This window comes from Strongylocentrotus purpuratus, unplaced genomic scaffold (genome assembly GCF_000002235.5).
Source record: "Strongylocentrotus purpuratus isolate Spur 01 unplaced genomic scaffold, Spur_5.0 spur5_scaffold_20, whole genome shotgun sequence".
Lineage (NCBI taxonomy): Eukaryota > Metazoa > Echinodermata > Echinoidea > Camarodonta > Strongylocentrotidae > Strongylocentrotus > Strongylocentrotus purpuratus.
In genome coordinates this window covers 47,401,438-47,422,999 of record NW_022145606.1, presented here as the reverse complement: position 1 = coordinate 47,422,999, position 21,562 = coordinate 47,401,438, and the positions used below count along the sequence as shown (strand labels likewise).

Below are 21,562 nucleotides of genomic sequence, written 5' to 3'. Positions count from 1 at the left end.
ATAAAACAGTGCACCATTGCCACATTTGCATGTGCAATCATATATGTAATGGTTTTGCGTTTTTCATTATATAATATATATATATATATATATATATATATATATAATAAAATGCGCTTTGATTATTATATATATATATATATATATATATATATATATAATGGGTTCGTGAATTTTTATCATTTATAAAAAAATGAAGAGGGGGGTCGTTATTATTGATAAATAATGAAATTGGGATTTTGTCATTATTTATAAATAAGATGTGAATTGTAATTATTCATCAACAATAGCAATTAAATATTTTAAATAATGATAATATTTGTCATTATATATAAGTAATGAAGATGTCATTTGTAGTTGTCTGTAAAAGTAATAGCAATTATATATCAATAATGAAATGTAATTTGTCATTATTTATAAATAATGGAAATGTGAATTGTAATTGTTAAACAATGCAGTATGAATTGTAATTATTTATGAACAATACAAATTGGTTAAGAATTATTTACAAATAAAAATGTTCATTTAATTGCATGATATGTAAATAATGGTCATTATTTGTTAAATAATGAGTATATCACATATAATTTGAAATTCTTCTGCCGGTTCATACTTTTTCATTTTGTATATAGTTTTTATACGTTATAGACATTCTACAAATTTATGGTTAGTTTCCTCTTCTTCCTCCTCCTCTTTTTCTTCTTCTCCTTCTTCTTTTTCTTCTTGTACTTATTATCATTTCTATCATCAGTTTAATGTTGTTATTATTATTATCTTTAAAAAGTAATTATTTGTATTTTCTTATCTGTCTGTAAATATTACTATTTTAACTTATCATTTTGCACATGTCTGTAGGAGACCCCACTGGCACAATAAGCTCTTGAGCTTTCGTGGGTTATCCTGTTCAAGCTGACTTAATTTTGATCTGTTATTATTGTATATTGTTGTATGTTGGAAGCTTGTCGAATAAAAATCAATCAATCAATCAATCAATTTGCCTTTATAATAATTCTACAATTGGCGTCTCATACTCGTGGAGGCATGCGCAGCTTTGAGAAAAAGAATAGCCTTAGAATAGAATAGGCTTAGTCTCTCAGAGTCAATCCATATTTTGAAGATAACCGCCCTTGGCGAATATTGCAATGCTAATTTCCATTTATGTCTGTTTTTCTGAACCAAAATAAACTAATTCTTAGACGCTTGATTTAATTATCTAGCGATACCTATCCATCAAAAAAATATAAAATCGTCTTTAATCTCTCATAATATTTATATGGTACTGAATATATAGACTACGGTTTAGCTCGCTGACGTCATGACATCCATCTTGAATTTTCAGTGAACTGAGAGCGACGAACCCCTTATGCTGCCGAAAATCGGAAGGGGATTCACCTATTTCCAACGATCTGAAACTGCACCGAAAGAGTTTCGAGCTCTGAAGTTGGAGTAGGAATGAAAGAGATGAATGACTTTGGTTTTCAGTGTTACATAGGTCTATAACAAGCTAAGAGCTATTTTTTCTCGAATTTGACCGACTGTTGGTAAAGACTAAAGGTTGTATACCTACGAGTACGAGAGAAGGGTGAGTGAGCAGCAGGTTAAATAAATGGTCTTCCCGTGCATTTATAATGCGATCGCGCATGTCTGTAGTCTGTATGTACATGTAACTCGATCCAGATCCAGGAAGCTCCTACACCGGCGCCGCAGGCGTGTACGTAGACTAGTACGTGGCTTGTTTTTTAGAAACTTTCTCGACTCCCGATTCGATATCGATGTAATAACAGTAAAAATATTAACAAACAAATTAGAGCTGCTCTGGAACTTAGTTTTTGCCATTTATAGTTCATGCATTCTGATGATTTACCCAAAATGGCACATCATACCATGGCAACAAGCACAACCATGACAACAACAGTTCGTCATATTTTTGAGAAGCATGTTGAATCCACATTGCTGCTGGTCGAAATACATCGCTGCAAAATATGCAACTTTTACTCATCGCACAGCGGGGTCATGAGTGATCATGTAAGGAGCTCCCACGTCACAATGGCCAGCGAGGAAAAAGATTTTGCCAACATTTCGGAAGAATCTTCGCAGCAACAAGACCCCGATACACCACTGAAAATTGTATTGAATGATATACAGAACTTGCAGTGTTTGAAATCTATTCCAAAAGATCAAGTTGTCTTGAAAATGTTATGTAACTCGAGAACCAATGATTGTGGTGTGTTGCAGCCTCAGCAAACTGAGAAAGAGGTTGATGGTTCTGAAATGGATCTGGCAAGATTTTATGACTTTCTCATCACGGAAAGTAAATTGTGCATAAGTGAAAAATCATCAAAGGAAGCAACAAGTCATTTGGGAGGAGATACTATTGAAAGAAGGAAACAAATTAAAGTGCAAGCCTTGTCCCCCAAAGTAAAAAGTGACAAGGCAAATTCAGATATAGGGAGGACCAGGAAAGATGGTTTGAGGGATTTGAGAACCAAGGTGGAAAAGAAAGAGGAAGATACTTCGATCGCAGCATCTGCCATCAAACTCGACTTTAACAGGGCGTATGAATCGATGATGGCAGCAGCGAAACTCAGAAGCGAGACAGTGGAAGAGAAGGGTACAGAGAAAGGAGCAGGCTGGATTCCGGAAATGCCGATCGTTGACAAGTCCCTGTCATCGGGTGTAGCGGTGAGCGAGGGTCAGGCTCCTGGATCCGACACTGGCCAAGACTTGCCGCCTCACGTTTCTTCAGAACCTGAAGCGATGTCCGAAGAGACGGAGAATGTTGAGAGTTTAAAGCAGGAGAAGAATCCTCCTCAAGGCAGCCAGACCATAGTGGCCAACTCAGATCCATTACCTAGGACATCAACAGATGAAGACATGGCAACATCATCATTGGACAAAGATCAAGGACAAACCCCAGAGGATGGTCCCCGACCAGCCCCGCAGACATTGCCCCTGGTGATGTTGGAAGGGTCCAAGCTCTACGGCAGCGTGGACTTCCAAGCGATAGCTCAACGAGCCTCACAGTCCAACCCCGAAGCCACCACTATCACGGTTGTGCAGCACACCGGTGGTAGTCGCCCACCTACGACCATCCACTTCAAGAAGAGCCTCAAGAGCGAGGCTATAATTCCGACTGGAGAATCGCTCGGTATCGAATCGCCCTTCTTGCGTAAAGAATACACAGGTTCCAAGATCTTCGCTTGCAAGGAGTGCCACTCTCGGTACAAGACGGCCAACGAGCTTGAGCGACATGTTGTCAAGAAGCACCAGAAAAAGAAAAGTTACCTCTGTGAGATCTGCGGCGATGCCCTCGCGACTCGCTCCGGGATGAAAATCCACATCATGCGCAAGCACGCCGACACCAAGGTCCTCACTTGCAACGTCTGTGACTACATGACGCGATCATCAGCAAGGCTTACGATTCATCAGAAGAAACACAGCAAGCAAACGTCAGAGTTCCACTGCGTACCTTGTAAGAAGAGTTTCGTGACGGCCTCCAAGCTCCAGCAGCATAAACACTCGCCAATGCACAAGAACGCTGTGGACCCGATTATCTGCGAGCATTGTGGGTATGTCACCAAGAAGAGGGATAACTTCCTGGTTCACATCAGGAAGCACACTGGGGAGAAGCCGTATCGTTGTAATCACTGTAACTACGCCGCTGCTGATGGGAGCACTCTCAAGGTAAATTAGGCTGCAGTACCTATCTTTCTTAAAGGGACCGTTTAACAATGTTAAATCTGAGATGCATGGCCCTAACGTGTTATCAGTGTCTGTGATATGGTGTTATATTGAAGATCTAAACAAAATTGCGCTTCAAAATGATCAAAAAGTGCCTCAAAAAGTAAAAACCGTTGAGTGACCGGTTTTACCATACTCGTTTTCCCCGATAGACTGTAGTGTTATGAAAACCGTTGGGCAAACGCAAAATTTGATTTCGATTTTCAATCATAAATATCTTGATAATCAGACAGCCGATCGGCTTGTAAAAGTTATTGGGTTCCTGACTGACCTAAAGGTTTATAATTATCATTGCAGCATGAGCTAAATCAAGGATTTTTTTAAAGGATCTAAGACAAAGTTACCAGATCCCTTTAAGTTCCCAGCGAATTGCCCTTACCCCTTCATACTCTTAGTATTTCAATGCCCCTCGCAAGCCAATTAGTCTGCTCCTTTCTATCAATTAGCTGCTTTACCTTTGGAATTAAATCATCCTCTCCATATGATGTTACGATGTAGAAGAATATTGATGTTGATTATTAAAGAGTAAGACAGGGTCTGTTAATGTTATCTTTGAATATTAGGGGAAGCCGGGAAGTTAATACAAGTATCTTGGGAGTTGGGACTCTTGACTGCAATTGATCAAGTGTACAAAGATATCTTAAATTCCCTTTATTTAACAAACAGACCAGTTTACTAGTTTTATTTTTAGAAATTAATCTTTCATGCCTTTTTTAAAAAAATTATCTTTATGTAAATAATATGTAGAGTCAAACCTGAAATCTGTCTATTGAGCCCATCCATGGGAAACAGGAATATTGGGCACTGTAGACAGATGGCCTTTCTAGACAGGTTCTACAACACAGGCTCCTTCCTAGAGGGAGACAAACTAATGTAGTGTAATAGGTGACCACTATTAGACAGGTGGCCTTCATGAATAGGCAGCCACTAAGACAGGTTTAAAGATAAAGTTGGTTCTGGTCATGCGATTGCAATATGAAAGAAAAGGTGTGGAATGGATCAGAAAAAGTTGATCATGTAGCATGTAAGTATTGGTGTGTACTGCAAGGTTCTGGAGTCATCAAAATGATAATAAATTTGGCCCAGTCTTGGTATTAACAAGCACTGTACACAGAGAGATGTATGTGGGACTACACAAATGGTGTCAGGGCTACTAACCTTGATTTCTTTCTATGCTCATTACCCAGCCAGTATACATTTTCTACCAAAATTGATTTGCAAATGACATTTATTTGTAATCTTGAACATTCAGTGTAAGTATCGTTTGATTCTGTGAGAATTCTTTTTTGTTTTTTTTACCAGAACTCAAGTTTATCTTTAACTTTATTTGGCTTGTTGATTTTCTCTCTTTTTATCTTAAATAAAGCGTCATGTGATGGCCCGTCATTCTTCCATCAGACCATTTCGCTGCTCCCAGTGCCAGTTCTCTTGTGTGGACAAGAAAGGGCTGACGGTACATCTGCGAAAACACACGGGTGAGAAGCTTGATAAAGAAACTGAAATGCTCTATAACCAGGGGAGTGTTTCACAAAGATCCTAAGTTGAACTTAACTCTAATTTAAGTTGGACTTTGTGAAACACGCCCCAGTCTTCAGAGGTGGGAGGGGAGGGGGGGGGAGGGATGATACAGAACATGAATTAAAATCCTGTTTACACTAGGGGAAAGTCTATACTTGCTTGTACTCAGACTACCACCCTACTCTTTCTTCATTACTACCTCTACTACCGCCCTACCTGCACTTAATCTTAATTCCTTTCTACTTCTACCACCTTTACTACTACCCTACCTGTTCTTCCTTGACTTACTTGACTTAGGTGCATAGGACGGTGTGTCCCCTTGCTCCCCTACGAGAAATCATGCTCCAGTCTGATCTGCCCTGGGCTCGTTGCTCTGCCTCTTGTGTGGATAATCCCACATCGCATTGAACCTGGCCTTCCATCTCTTTGGAGAGCGTCCCCGTGGTCTGCGTCCATTAAAGTAATTTTGGAATGCTTGGTATGGTAGGCGGTGATGCGGCATGCGTAAAACATGGCCAAACCATTTCAAGCCATTTCATATCTTGTCCATTAGGTGAACTCCAAGGATGGTCCGGAGACACCTCATCTTAAATACCTCAAGCTTATTTCTATCGGACTTTCGGAGAGTCCAGGATTCTGCTCCATATGTGGCAATAGGGAGGATAAGTGCTCTGTAGATCCTGACTTTGAGTCTCCTAGAAATATCTTGGTTGGACCAGATGGCACTTTTCAGTCTTCTGAAAATGGATGACATTGATCATTTATGAGTATAAATTCATGTTAATAAGATTAATATAGATGCAAGAATGCTTAATTTCCGTAATGATGCATGGGAAATATTTGCTAATTTGAACCCGATGATACTTGTATAAGGAAGAGCAGCATTCAGGGGGGCGTTTCACAAAACTTGTCATCAGTGACAATTGACAGTTTTTGTTATAAGCTACTGAAATCCTTGCTTCTGATTGGTTATCAGCAGATTTGTCACTGAATTTTATCATTTGTCTTTGAAAAAAGACTTTGTGTAACAGGTCTCATTTCCTGCAAGAAGTCAAGATTTTTATACCTGTTAATAAAGAATTTTCCTCTTTTCTTTTTTTAACATGATTTCCTTATCCCAAACTAAATAGGTGAGAGACCATTCCTTTGCGACCTTTGCCCCTATGCTGCTAAACGAAGTGGCGCCCTCACTGTTCACCGGAGGACACATTTCCATGACAACAAGACGTCCGTACCCAGTCCTAAAGACGATCTGACAATCGATGGTGGCACAGAGGTAAGTGACCTTTGACATTTGGTCACAATCATTACAGTGTCATTTATTGATTTACAAACCTAAACTGATTTTGAAGCTCAAATGACCGAGTTAATTGTTGGACAGTTTAGCATGATTTGTGTATTCTCAAATATCTCTTTAGAGCTCTCTCTCTTGCATACACCCTCTCTGTCTATTTTACTCTATTCTCTCTTTTACTCTCTGTCTATATGGCATCTTTGTTTTAAAAAAATGATTCCTTTTTTTTGTCCTACTCCATTTCTTGGCCCCTATTTTTGTCGGTGTGTTTGCCTCTCCCTCTATAGCTCCTTTTCTCTAGAGCTGTGACAATCTCCAGTCTCTCCTGAGGGTTCCTTGTTCAATTGTGATAATTACCTGATTTAAATCGGTTTCCCGATTTTTTCATTTTTTCATTTTTTCCTGATTTTTACCAGATTTTTTTTTACCCAATTTTTTTTCTTTCCCAATTTTATCCCGGTTTTCCCGATATTCCATATTCTTCCCTATTTTCCCTATTTTCCCCATTTTCCCCATTTTCCCCCAATTTCGTTACGCAAAAGGGGGGGGGGGATTTTGTTGGATTCCCTTTTTTTGTCTTCCCGAATCCTTTTTTTTTTTTGCTCAAGGAGGGCGTGGTTGAGGGGGAAAAAAAACCCTATTTTTTCTTTAGTGCTCACTATCACCCCTGAATCTGTATCCTATGTTCATACCAGTAATCCTCTTTCACCACTGCACTCTATACACTCTCTCCCATGTTCCCCATAAGCACAGTCAAACCTGCTTTAGTGACCACCTGTCTACATGTATAAAGACCACATTGCTTGTTTCCCTTGAAAGTGGTTTCTCATTGAAACCTGTACTAAAGGAACCTGTAAATAGAGACTACCTGCTTATAAAGACCACTTTTTCTTGTTTCCCTCGAGTTGTCTTTGTATACAGGGGGGCGTTGCACAAAGACTAAGATTAACTTTAAGTTGAACTTAACTATGGCAGGCCGTTCATGCCACTAGTTCATCTAACCATTTACGGCATTGGTTTCTCAAGGTATGTACAAATCTTGGTCACAAATGTACATAATTTACCTTTTTGATAGTTCATTATTGAAGGAAAAAAATAGTATCTAAAGATCATAATTGAAAGACCAATGGTGAGAGCAACTAGTGGCATGAATGGCCTGCCATAGTTAAGTCCAACTTAAAGTCGATCTTAGTCTTTGTGAAACGCCCCCCTTCTATATACAAAGACAACTCAAGGGAAACAAGAAAAAGTGGTCTTTATAAGCAGGTTGTCTCTATTTACAGGTTCCTTTAGTACAGGTTTCAATGAAAAACCACTTTCAAGGGAAACAAGCAATGTGAGTGAAACACCCCCAGGGACTCGTTTCACAAAGCTTTTTTCCAATGACAAATGACAAAAATTAGTGATAAATCTGCTGATAACCAATCAGAAGCAAGGATTTCAGTAGCTTATAACAAAAAATGTCATTTGTCACTGGTGACACGTGTTGTGAAACGGGTCCCAGGTTTCACTGTAATTTCTAATGCGATGTCTCCAACTCCCTCTTCCCTTCTGCAGGTTGCTTCATACGTTGACATCAGTGACCTACCCATAACCCATGTGCCTTTGACGTCCTTGTCTCCTAACAGGAGCTACCCAGCTCAGTTATCAACACATGTAAGAAATCTTAGGCTTCCTGAGTCTATTGGTCATTTTTTTTTTAAAGTCACACGGTCCTATCGTACCTGTTGGTCCCCCATGATCCTCTTTTTCCTAGGTTAATTGAGAGCTGAGATAGTGAGATAGCCACCTGTCACAGTGACCTCGCTGGCTCACTGGGTGGTCTAATCCCTTCTGGCTGAAGTACAGCCGGCCTTTAAAGGGGGGGGGGAGAGTAAAGTAGGAACTTTCTTGTAGGAGGAACTACCCAGCACAGTTATCAACACATTAAACAAAATCTTAGGCTTCCTGAGTCTATTGGTGGAATTTTTTAAAAGGAGAATGATGAGAGGGGGGGGGGGGGGATAAGTTTCTCATTAGGCCTATACCCCACTCCCTTGTCAAGAGAAAGCCTCCAGAGATCTTTGATCTACTGACCACATTCTTTTCAACACTCTGACACCTTAAATGTTGGAAATAAGTTTCATTTCATTTATTATCGGGGCGTCATTTCACAAAATTGTCATTAGTACAACTTCGCCGACATCCCATTGAAACGGGTACCAATTCAAATACAAGTGTTTCAATGAGATGTCAACCGTGTCAACCAAGTCTAATTTCTCTTGATCTAACTTCCATGAATCTTTTTCAGACTCCAGCCTCATCCGATCTCACCTCACTCCCTGGTAGCCATGAAGGAATGCCATCCAACCAGTCTGCCACAGCTTCTGTCCAGGTCTGTAAACCCTTTCATTACATTTGCTCAAATTTTGATTTTAATTTAAAGGTAAAGACCAGTATTAGAAACGCCCCAATTTCACCATACTCATGTTTCCCAACAGACACTAGTGTTATAAAAACCGTTATGAAAACGCAAAATGAAATTTCGATAACCAATCATAAATATCTTGATAATCAGACAGGTGAACAGCTTGTAAAAGTCATTGGATTCCTAACTGACCGAAAGGTTTATAACTATGATGGCAGCATGAGCTACATGTAAATCCAGGATTTTTGTTTCAGAATCCGAGACAATATTACCAAGTCACTTTAATACCTCTATGATGTCTCTAAGAGCTTTACAGGACCAAGATTGCCCCCAGGGCCTTACTTGTGTAGTTTGGTCTTCCGAGATGTGCCCCCTAAAAGCCTCAGTTCAAATCTTAGATCAAAGGCAACGGGAACATGTACATGTACATGTCATAATAACTTTTTTTTGCACGTCAGAGATCAGTCTGTGTAAATTTGTACCTATGAAAATGAGAGTATTGTGAGCCAATGCGTTTATCTTTTTGCAGAACCCTGTATAGTACATTGTATGTTCCTCGGCCGTGAGATGGCAAAACAATGTATGGCAAATTTTTTTTTAAATTGACTTTTTAACCTTAATGGCTTTTTACAAGTATAGTCCAACTCCCAATGAAATATTAAAACCTGAACCATCCTTTCAGTAAAATATGGCACTCCCCTTCTCGGAATAAAAGTAATTTTTTCGGCAAAACAACGTAAGCGGCGATATGCGCGCCCCTTCATAACATGCGCCCATGGCAAAACAATGTAATCGGAACAGCAATACATTGTTTTGCCATGCTCACTACTCCAATTTACAGTATAGTATAATTTACGTATAGAGACCATGGTAAAGTGAGTGTGCATGTTCACTATGCATGCTTGCGCTTGCACCTGCAGTAGCACCTCCACAGACAAATGCAACTGTGCTGACGCTAACTTTGTCAAAAGTACACTTGTTTGTACACTTTCGCTATTCTGCCATCACAACAATTTGAGATACGTTGTTTTGCCGTAGCAGCTCCGTCATTGATCGAGACATATGTTCTGCCATAGTGAGTGCTTGGGTAGTGCGGCAAAACAATGTATGTTTAATTTATGCAAATTATTCAAATATATAGGACTTTTGTAACATTATATTTGATTATTACCTGTATCAGACATCTGAGCAGTGGTTTTACAAAATCATATTACACTATTTTTTTAATCCTAAAAGGGCTAATCGGTGAATACGAGACCATATTCACCTTTCATGAAAAAGCCTATGGACTCTACATGTTAAAAAAGCATGAAATAAAGTCTCATATTCACCACGCCGTATTGTGTCATTTTCATTGCGCATCTTTTATGCGTACGAGAACCTGCACACTTTGCATGCACTCTCTTATTACGTAATAATCACACCAAATTGGGCACACTGTTTGCAGTGTATCAACAATTTTGTCAAGCAGCTGGATGCACAGTGCTGGTTTGACAAAGTTTTTTTCAGTTCTATGAGATTGTCATTTATATATTTGCTCTAGATGTCTTAGCTTTCGGGAGATACCACATCTCTTGCCCTCACAAGACCCATATTGCCCTTGTCTTAGACTTGGGGCAATATGAGTCTAGTTAGGGAAATATTATGTGGTATCTTTCTCAAGGCCAGTCCATATTATATAATTGTGCGTAACAATGACCGCGTTCTTCATTCTCAGTCAGAATACCCAATACTAACAAAACTACAGATAAAACTGTACTTCTGTAGAGTTTTAAACCTGAATTACTAGAAAAGAAGCTTTGTGTAGATACATTGTTTGGCCGTAGCATGACAGTCCTGTCTCCTATCAATGTACTCTCTCTCCTGTTCTCTACAGCTTTCAGCCGAAGTCATCGGTGCTCAGGAAACAGATCAGTCGGTCGGAGCTCTGTGGCAGTCAGTATCATAATGAGGTCATCGGTGCTCAGGAAACAGATCGGTCGGTCGGAGCTCTGTGGCAGTCAGTATCATAATGAGGTCATCGGTGCTCAGGAAACAGATCAGTCAGTCGGAGCTCTGTGGCAGTCAGTATCATAATGAGGTCATCGGTGCTCAGGAAACAGATCAATCGGTCGAAGCTCTGTGGCAGTCAGTATCATAATGAGGTCATCGGTGCTCAGGAAACAGATCAGTCAGTCGGAGCTCTGTGGCAGTCAGTATCATAATGAGGTCATCGGTGCTCAGGAAACAGATTAGTCGGTCCGAGCTCTGTGGCAGTCAGTGTCATAATGAGGTCAAAGGTCAAGCCAAACGTCTTATTTTTGTTTCTTCCAGGAAACCAGGGAATCGTCATTTTCCTCGTACCGCAGAATTAATTGTTATGATGTTGATGTTGTTTATACTAGGTCTTATTTATTTACAGAATGGTACGAATTCTTCTTTTTAGATTGTGTATTCAAAGAAATGCTAGATTTACCTGCCCCCAAAATGATTTGACAGGATTTGAAAATGCCTGTGTCATTTTTCTGATAGTTGTTCATGCATCTACCTGACAAATGATTGCATTCTGATAGTTGTACATGCATCTACCTGACAAATGATAGCATTCTGACTGTTGTGCATCTACCTGAAAAATGATACCATTCTGACTGTTGTGCATCTACTTGACAAATGATAGCATTCTGATAGTTGTACATGCATCAGCTACCTGACAAATGATTGCATTCTGATAGTTGTTCATGCATCTACCTGACAAATGATTGCATTCTGATTGTTGTACAGGCAGCTACCTGACAAATGATTGCATTCTGATTGTTGTACAGGCATCTACCTGACAAATGATTGCATTCTGATTGTTGTACATGCATCTACCTGACAAATGATTGCATTCTGATAGTTGTACATGCATCAGCTACCTGACAAATGATTGCATTCTGATTGTTGTACAGGCAGCTACCTGACAAATGATTGCATTCTGATTGTTATACATGCACCTACCTGACAAATGATTGCATTCTGATTGTTGTACATGCATCTACCTGACAAATGATTGCAATCTGATTCTCAGGAAATTTTGCACAATTGATTTTGATACAAATTATGCATAGAAATAATAGTAATTCATAAATGTAACAGGCTCACTTCAAATCATCAGGTTAATCGCATCAGGTCGGGTGGTCGCATTTCCGGTCACACAATATTTTGTGAAAACGAAAGCGGAAGATCATGTAAAATTGCGTGTTAAGGATGGGTCCTTTTATAGATTAGCTGTAGGGTTTTCACAGTGTTGGGTAAATTGGACCAGACCATTCGAAGATGAGGGGTATTTTTCACAAACACTACCTCTGTCATTTCGTGAGTAAAATGGCATGCTTTCACAACAGGTCGAGTAACGACTCGACGCTATGACCCGATGATAAGCCATTATAACATTGTAAATTGTATTGAGTATTCATGTAATGGGCTAAATCAATGTAACATAACTTTATTAGCATTATTATTATTATCATTGTTATCATGATCATGATTATTATTACTATTATTGTTATTATGATTATTATAATTATTCACCATCATTATTTTTATCATCATTAATTATTGTGATTATTATGATTATTATTATTTTTTAATTTACACAAATTTATCAAAAACATGTCCATTATTTGAAATAGATATGTACTCTCTTAAAAAAAAAAAGAGTGAATTTTCACTCTATTTTCACTTTCTTGGGAGTGACGTCCGTGATCACTTGTTTAGGAGTGAAAATCGATTGATTTTAGAGTGCTCTCTAAGAAGAAAAGAGTGAATGTTCACTCTATTTTCACTACATTTTCACTCTCCAGAGGAGTGACGTCCGTGATCACTCAATTTTTTTAGAGAGTATATATATATATATATATATATATGAATCACTTTCTTTCAGTTATGCCTCAAACCAAACAATTTTTTTGTCAGTTTGGGGGAGGTAAGAACAACCCAAAGGCTCTTTCAGACGTGACAAAACCGCTGCTTTTTAAAAATGATGACTTACGTAAAGTGTCAAGCGCTTCACATTGCAATATGACACAAAGCTCAGTGAATGGGTGCAATTCCTTTGCTGAGCGCAGCCGCCATTCATTTACAATTATAACAAAAAGTGGGCGTTTTTCTGGCAGCGGTTTACCACGTTTTATCTGAACAAGCCTTAAAGTAGACACACAAAGAATCAAAAGTGTTTTGAATTGATGCAAAACTCATATCATTGCGAAGAGGAAGCCTTACTGATCAAATACAACAACTCTCCTCTTCAAAATATGGATTTTGTTTCAGAATCTGAGACAAAGTTACGAATCCGGCCTTTAAAGGAAGGAAAACGTTTGATTTTTGACAAGTTTGTCAGAGGGTTACACTGTATTTGAGAGAGATTGCAGTTAAAGGTAAAGACCAGTATTGGCAACGCCCCAATTTCAAAAAATGAAATGGAAGCTCTCATTACCAATCATGTGAAAGAATATGTTTTGACTAATACATGATGATAAAAAATTTGCCGGGAAACCGCCTACTAATTCATATATTTGGTAAATTTATTTCTCTCATGGTCTGGTGAGAGAGATAGGGTAGTCCCATATACATCTTTCTGTGTATAGTGCTTGTAACTTTACGAAGAATGAGCCAAATTTCTTATCATTTTGATGATTCCAGAACCTTGCAGATGCTAGATGCTAGATGATCGACCTTTTCTGATCGATTCCACAACGTTTCTTTCACAATGCAATCGCATGACCATTACTGGTCTTTACCTTTAAAACAAATAACAAATTAAAATATGTTTGCTATTTACTTCTGATTAGTTTCCTTTTGCAGTCTACATGTAGCTAGGCCAGCAGAGAAAAATAAGAGAAATCTTTTCTTTTTGAAGAATGTCTATCATTTCTGGTCGTGGATGATTTGTTTGTACATGTACATGCACATGTATTGTGTCCTTTGGTGGTATTCTTTGATCGCATCAAAGCACCATTATGAGGAAGAAACAAGTAAAATATTAATATTCCGCTTTTATACCGTGCGAGTAAAAAAAAGTTTACACCTAGAAAATTGCTAATAATTTTAAAAATCATTTATGAACAGTAAATTATTATACATCTTATGAAAGAGTGTTGTATCGCAAATCATTTGGTATCATTTTTTTGTGTGGTGTGTGTTCACGCTTGGATGAACAGGGGGCATTGTTTGCGAGGGTGCAAAAATCGAGTTAATGAGATAGCAACCTGTCAGTGATCTTGCTGTGTGGTCTAATCCCTTCTGGCCCAGTAGTATTGACGGTCTTTAAAGATGTATGATTTGTGGTGGAAATTGAAAAATAATTTGAATAAAGGCTGTGATGTCTTTTTTGAGAAAGGATGTTTGCATGATGTACATGTGTATTTATCTTTGATGTCCTTTCATGTAAACTCAGATACGAATAGAAGGAAAGAGAGAGAGAGAGAGATATTTGGGGTGTGAGCAAGAGGGTAGGAGAGGGCATAGAGGGGGTAGAGAGAGAGAGAGAGATAAACGGAGGGAGAGGGGAGAGAGAATGGGGGGTGTGATATAGAGAAGGGGAGAGCATTAAGAGGGCAGGAGAGGAGAGAGAGAGAGATAAAGGGAGGGAGAGGGGAGAGAGAATGGGGGTGTGATATAGAGAAGGGGAGAGCATTAAGAGGGCAGGAGAGGAGAGAGAGAGAGATAAAGGGAGGGAGAGGGGAGAGAGAATGGGGGTGTGATATAGAGAAGGGGAGAGCATTAAGAGGGCAGGAGAGGAGAGAGAGAGAGATAAAGGGAGGGAGAGGGGAGAGAGAATGGGGGGTGTGATATAGAGAAGGGGAGAGCATTAAGAGGGCAGGAGAGGAGAGAGAGAGAGATAAAGGGAGGGAGAGGGGAGAGAGAATGGGGGGTGTGATATAGAGAAGGGGAGAGCATTAAGAGGACAGGAGAGGAGAGAGAGAGAGATAAAGGGAGGGAGAGGGGAGAGAGAATGGGGGTGTGATATAGAGAAGGGGAGAGCATTAAGAGGGCAGGAGAGGAGAGAGAGAGAGATAAAGGGAGGGAGAGGGGAGAGAGAATGGGGGGTGTGATATAGAGAAGGGGAGAGCATTAAGAGGGCAGGAGAGGAGAGAGAGAGAGATAAAGGGAGGGAGAGGGGAGAGAGAATGGGGGGTGTGATATAGAGAAGGGGAGAGCATTAAGAGGGCAGGAGAGGAGAGAGAGAGAGATAAAGGGAGGGAGAGGGGAGAGAGAATGGGGGTGTGATATAGAGAAGGGGAGAGCATTAAGAGGGAAGGAGAGGAGAGAGAGAGAGATAAAGGGAGGGAGAGGGGAGAGAGAATGGGGGTGTGATATAGAGAAGGGGAGAGCATTAAGAGGGCAGGAGAGGAGAGAGAGAGAGAGAGAGAGAGAGATAAAGGGAGGGAGAGGGGAGAGAGAATAGGGGTGTGAGAGAGGGAGGGGAGAGCAAGAGGGTAGGAGAGGGGGAAGAGAGAGAAAGATATATATACATATATATATATATATATATATATATATATATATATATAAAGGGAGGGGAGAGATAATGGGGATGTGACAAAGAGAGGGGGAGAGTAAGAGGGGATAGAGGGGGAAGAGAGAGAGATCAAGGGTAGGAGAGGGGGGAGAGAGCAAGCGCGTAGCCAGGATTTCCTTTCAGGGGGGGGGGGGGCGGTAGTGAGCACGCAAAGCGTGCGAATCACTTAAAGAGCGCGCAAAGCGCGCTCCCTAGGGGGGGGGGGGGGGGTGGGTGGGTGCAGGGAGGGGGGAGTGAAAGAAGACGATGCGTTGTACCTTTCTCGACTCATAATCCTTGGCTGAATTTAGTCCGCCCTAGCTCCTGCGCATAGCGCGGAAGCTTTGACGTATTATTAGACAAAGAAGACGATTCGTTGTACCTTTCCCGACCCTTATTCATTATCTGTATTCAGTCCCCCTCTTTCGAAGCACGGAAGCTTTGACGTTTCATTAAATTATTGGTGAAAGAGGACGATTCTTTGTTCCGTTCTCGACTCTTAATCCTTAATTTGAACTCAATTTCCCCCGTTCCGCGCGAAGCGCGGAAGCTTTGACGTTTCATTAAATTATTAGAGAAGAAGACGACTCCTTTCCCTTTTTCTTCCTCTTCCTCTTACTTTTTTTCTTCTCTTTCTCTCTCTCTTTTTTTTTTGGCCGGCGTTTTGGGGGAGGGGGGGCGACCGCCCCCCCTGGCTACGCGCCTGGAAGAGAGAGAGAGAGAGAGAGAGAGAGAGAGAGAGAAAGAGAGATGAATAGGAGGGAGAGGGAGGTTAGATAGGATCTGGATCATCGGTAACAAACAGGGGAAATCGAGAAGGCGGGAGAGGGAGGGAGAAAGAGAGTGAAGGATTCGAAACACCCCCTGGTATTAAGTCAACAAGTTATTATTTTGTGCTTGATAGATTAAATTTACTTTGGATCAGATTTGGTTAAAACTTTCAGTTCTCTCCATCATGTCTGCTCCTATATAAACCAACTTGAATATCAGAATGACTTCCATAATGTGCACTGTTCAAGTCATATTGATCGAGGTTGAAGTTTCATTGAGTAACATGGTTACAATGATGTTTAACCTTGAATCTGAAACTTGGTAATTCATTAAATTGGAATGAAAAATAAAACAAAAAAAAAGAGTAAAGTAACCTGCCTTCCAATGGAATGCCGGTGTGTGATTGTGACGGTTTTGAGAGGCGCGTACGTTGCCGTACAACCATTCAATTGGCCGTCAATTACATGTGTCTACTGGATATATTTTTGAGCATTCACAGTACATAATCGTGTAATGCCGGGCAAAAAGAGATTTAAATTAGTTCTGCTGACAGCAAGAACACCAGCCTGACAGTCCGTGCTAATAAATATATATACAAATAAAAACATATATTTTGACAGGTGAACTTATTTCTTAAAAAGGAAAGGAAACATGACTTTGAACTTGATATCCTAATGTAAAGAACCAATAATTTTATTTTTTTTAAAATGTAAGATTTAATATCGTTTTATCATCTATAGACTAGGTAATATAATTTATATTAGGATATATATAAAATCACACTGGGAATCAACTACTAAGTACTTATATAATCGATTACAATAGCCCCTTAGCGTGCAATTGTGTTTAATCGTAGGACGGCAGGTGCTCTTAATAATGCGTCAAGGTTGAACTGCAACCTAACGCTTACCGAACGCTTACATAGTACACATAGGCGCCCGAAGTGGGGGCGGGGGCACTCCCCCCAACCAAAAAAGTGGGGGGGGGGGGGGCAAAACGCTTTTTTTTTCTCCCCCCCCCAAAAAAACAAAAACAAAACAAAACAAAACAAAAACAGTAAAGGAGTGAGATGGTTTGTATTTCTAACCAAAAAGAACATATCAATAAAAAAAACCTGAATTAAATAACATTTAAAATTCCATTCAAAGAAAAGGAAAGTTAACAGCAATTAAATTTCCTAAACATTCCGCATGCCACCTATATTTATCAATGGCGGTTTTTTATAATAGCGATAGGCGCATATCATGGAGATATTGTGCATGAGAGGATGGGAAAGCGTGTATGTTTTTCGTTAGAGGAGTGAGAAGACATGAGCCCCTGAACGCTGGCGTACCGATGGGGGAGGCATTTCTTATTCGATACCAGTGATTCACAAATGTTGCTGAAATGACATGATTTTCCGGTATTTTTTCTGAATATTTTTGTAAGTCATACCTTTTGATGCGTTTGTTGGAAAATTAGAAATTCCCAAAATTACAGTCGGGCGAAAAATATGCTTATTTAGAAGCTTTCATGTCAGGGCCTGCAGAACGGTCGGGCTCGGGGGCTCGGGGGCTCGAGCCCCCCTCACTTTTTGAAAAGTATGTTACAGAGAAAAAGAAAGAAAGAAAGAAAGAGAACAAATAAGTTACCTGCCAATGTCACAAATGGGGTATCAAAATATGCTCATCTGACCGGAAATAAATGCCTTAAACCCCAGAGCAAACGGGGGCTCCGCCTCCTGGACCCAACCAAGGGCCCTAAGGCGGGCCCCTGGATCCTCATCTGACCGTAATTAAATACCTAAAAACCCCTGAGCTTTCGGGGCTCTGCTTTAGTCTTTGCGAAATACCCCTTGGTATTAAGTCAACAAGTTATTATTTTGTGCTTGATAGATTAAATTTACTTTGGATCAGATTTGGTTTAAAACGTTCATTTCTCTCCATCATGTCTTCTCCTATTTAAACCAACTTGAATATCAGAATGACTTCTATAATGTGCATTATATACCTCACTTAAGAAATCCAGCCATCTGATTGGTCGAATTGCATTCATAAACTTCAACTGTTCCTGTAAAATTCCCGGTAACCATGCATAAAACATTTCAATATTTTTAATAACCATGGTTATTAAAAAAATAGGTCAGTCTCCATGGTTACCCCATAGGTTTACATGTTAAAAAATGGTTTGAGCGATGGAGGATACCATACGTGTGCGAAAAATTGGTCGGCAATTTCAATACAATTGAATCTCGATCATAGAGATATATACTTAATAACATCTCGATCGATCTTACCGACAATTTTATCTTGCATTGTTGACATGAAGACGAAAATTAACTCTCAAAAACAAAAAAACAACATCTGCCGATAGATCTTGATCTAAGTTCGTGCCAATATGCATTGCAAAAGTAAAAGAAGGGTCCGTTTCATGGAGCTTTTGCGAAGCATCCCTCACGCGGAGCCGTTTTCAATCCATTTTAATGTATAATTATATTGGAGAAAACTGCCAAGCATGTTAACGACGCGCGATAGCCGAGTGGTCTAAGCGTTGGTTTTCAATACACCTCTTGTTGTACGCAAGAGTTCGAATCCCGTCTTCGACAAAAATGTAAATTATTTTTATTTTTTATTTTTTAGTCTATTTTTTTTCGGCATATAAAAGTATTAATGACTGCTTTAATATTCGAGAAATAGTTGTTTTCATACGCTCTCGGGAAGGTTAGAATTGGGCTATTCCCCTCGGCAAGCCTCGGGGAATAGCACAATTCTAACCTTCCCTTGAGCGTAATAAAACAACTATTTCTCTCAAAGCAGTCATTAATACTATACTATTCAAGTCATATTGATCGAGGTTGGAGTTTCATTGAGTAACATGGTTACAACGAGTCAACAATGTTTAAAGAGAAGGTTGAGTTCTGGTAAGAGGTAAAAAAAAAAATTTGTGAGCGTTATCATTGTTATTATGCAAGGGTGGAAGAACATCGGATTAAACATGTTCCCTGAAATGCATGGCTCTTCAAATGCCTTCATATTCTAAATATGACATGAAACATCGTAAAAATCCGGGTAGGATTTTTCGCCATGTGTTCGTGTAGTCCCACCCAAGACGAAAATCCAATTGAATCCCCATTGAATCCAATTTGGAGTAAATGGAAAGTGAAACAATGGGTACCCATTGAAACCAATGGGGACCAATTGCCAATTGGTTCCAATGGGGACCAATTGCCAATTGGTTTCAATGGGTACCCATTGTTTCACTTTCCATTTACTCCAAATTGGGGACCAATTGCCAATTGGTTCCAATGGGGGCATTCAATGGGGATTCAATTGGTAAATCGATCCAGTTAGAAGAACCAGTGATAAATTATTATTATTTTTTTTTTTATGGTCAGTTTTTATTCTTTTCTCTCTTGAAACAAATTATAATCATAGTACAAATTACAATCATCATAATTATGTAACTCTCACTGCAAATGTGATGACATTATAAATCAATATAAATGTTTGTCTTACAAACGGCTTCAAAAGAAACTTACATAGTTAGTTCCTATACATCATATTTGAAACAAAAATTCATATTTTCAAAGAAAACATATGCAGTTGTATAATCCAAATTTTTTTGTTTTAACAATGTAGCAACTTATACTTCTTTTTATACTGTTGTCCTGAGAGAAAAGTTTTCTCTTTTTGTTAACCCTACCCTACCCGACCTCTCCCTTATCCCCACCCCCCCCCCCCCCCCCCTCTTAACCGGTGGACGACTGGCTCTGGGTTCCAATTGTTTGTCTAATACTCAGGTTTTCCCATTTAGAAAAATGAATAGTGAGAGTTCCCCTCATTGCTGCCAATTTCCTTTCTTCTACTTTATCCCCTATTATACTATTCTTTATTTCATTAAAAGAGGGTGGTTTTTTAAGTTCTCTATTTCTATAAATCAGATATTTAACAAGAATTAAAACATGATTCATTAATTGATATTTTCCTTTATTTCTCTCCTCTTTCCCATACAGAATTTCCTCCAAACTATTGATACTTCATAATCGATATTGGCAACTGTCCACCAATTAGGTATATTCCAATCTCATTTGCATTAACTTCATCACAAAGATCATTTGAAGTGAATTCAAGAGTTTCATTTACAGTGCCATTGGCTCGTACAAATATATATACTAAATATGTATATTGTTTTTTGGTTAGTAATCATATAATCAATATATAAATCAATATATCTATTGCTAAAACGTGAATGTAATTGTAACATGATCAGACAAAATAATCTATTGGTTAATAATTGCTGAAGGAATAAAGAAATCACAAAATTGATGTGCATTGTCATAATTTGCTTAACAAATCATGATAAATTTATTTTTCTGTGACACGTGTAAAGTGATAATGAATATTCATGAGATGCCTAGATTTGTTGGTTTCAATTGGCCAATTGGTTTCAATGGGACCAATTGAAGTCCAAATTAAGGCCAATTGGTCTAATTGAAACCAATTGGGGACCCATTAAAGTCTAATGGGGCCTAGGCCAATGGGTCCAATTTGTCCAATGGGGCCAATCCGGACCAATTGAAACCAATTGGGGACCCATTAAAGTCTAATGGGGCCTAGGCCAATGGGGCCAATGGGGCCAATTTGTCCAATGGGGCCAATCCGGACCAATTGAAACCAATTGGGGACCCATTAAAGTCTAATGGGGCCATATCAATTCCTTTCATAGCAAAAGCGCTCCTCACAATTTCTGTAAATTTGGCAGTTTAACGCTACGCGTACCGCCTTGACCGGACTGTGCGGTATCTGTGCAGTTCTGTGTGTAGAGAGGTCGGGCTGTATTCATTATTTCTTGGGGGTGCATAAATTGCTCTAATTATACGTACGCGTGTAATGCGCAAGTTTATTGTGACGGCACTAAACCCATCCCACTCATTGTTCCCCTATTTTCATAATGGTACTGACCCAATGAAATGTAGTGCAGTGCGCTCGTACGCGCTGCGCTGCGCGTGTGTACATGTACTGTACTTAGGCATGTTCAGTTATATGTGTATGCATAGCATTACGTATATGCATACAGTACAGGGCACAAAAACCCTGGGTCGGGCTTCTAAAATGGGACATGAAGCATGATTTGACATGAAAATTGACGGAGCTAAAAATGAATCAATCAAAATGAAATTTATATGTATGAAAAGCTTACGTATCATATGTCATTGTCTGTGATTGAGGATTTACAAATTTGACGCAAAACGCGTTGCTGCAAAGTTAAAGATTGGTTTATTGAAAGGCAATCGAGCACAGTGCGACCGATCCATTGACATTGTGTATGAGAGAGT

At 39.4% G+C, this 21,562-nt stretch overlaps 1 protein-coding gene across 2 annotated transcripts; it reads left to right on the top strand.

Annotated features, from left to right (window-relative positions):
- The first annotated feature begins 1,681 nt into the window (after positions 1 to 1,681).
- LOC100889453 (zinc finger protein 711) lies at positions 1,682 to 12,501 on the top strand. 2 transcript variants are annotated; one of them, XR_971383.2, is made up of 7 exons: positions 1,682 to 3,684; positions 5,108 to 5,216; positions 6,390 to 6,535; positions 8,111 to 8,209; positions 8,844 to 8,927; positions 10,837 to 11,168; positions 11,233 to 12,501. XR_971383.2 is itself a non-coding variant. In XM_003729922.3 (6 exons), the coding sequence occupies exons 1-6, from the start codon at positions 1,846 to 1,848 to the stop codon at positions 10,906 to 10,908; spliced, it is 2,349 nt and encodes a 782-aa protein (XP_003729970.3). In that variant the 5' UTR covers positions 1,682 to 1,845; the 3' UTR covers positions 10,909 to 12,501. The 2 variants fall into 2 exon arrangements, 1 of the variants encoding a protein (XP_003729970.3); XM_003729922.3 differs by having other exon boundaries at positions 10,837 to 12,501.
- Positions 12,502 to 21,562: the final 9,061 nt, after the last annotated feature.

What these genes read in the sequence shown, in the direction of transcription:
- LOC100889453 (XM_003729922.3), top strand. Translation starts at nt 1,846, where the DNA reads ATGCATTCTGATGATTTACCCAAAATGGCACATCATACCATGGCAACA. An exon ending in CTGATGGGAGCACTCTCAAG is followed by an intron (nt 3,685 to 5,107) that starts GTAAATTAGGCT and finishes TCTTAAATAAAG; the next exon opens with CGTCATGTGATGGCCCGTCA. An exon ending in ACATCTGCGAAAACACACGG is followed by an intron (nt 5,217 to 6,389) that starts GTGAGAAGCTTG and finishes CAAACTAAATAG; the next exon opens with GTGAGAGACCATTCCTTTGC.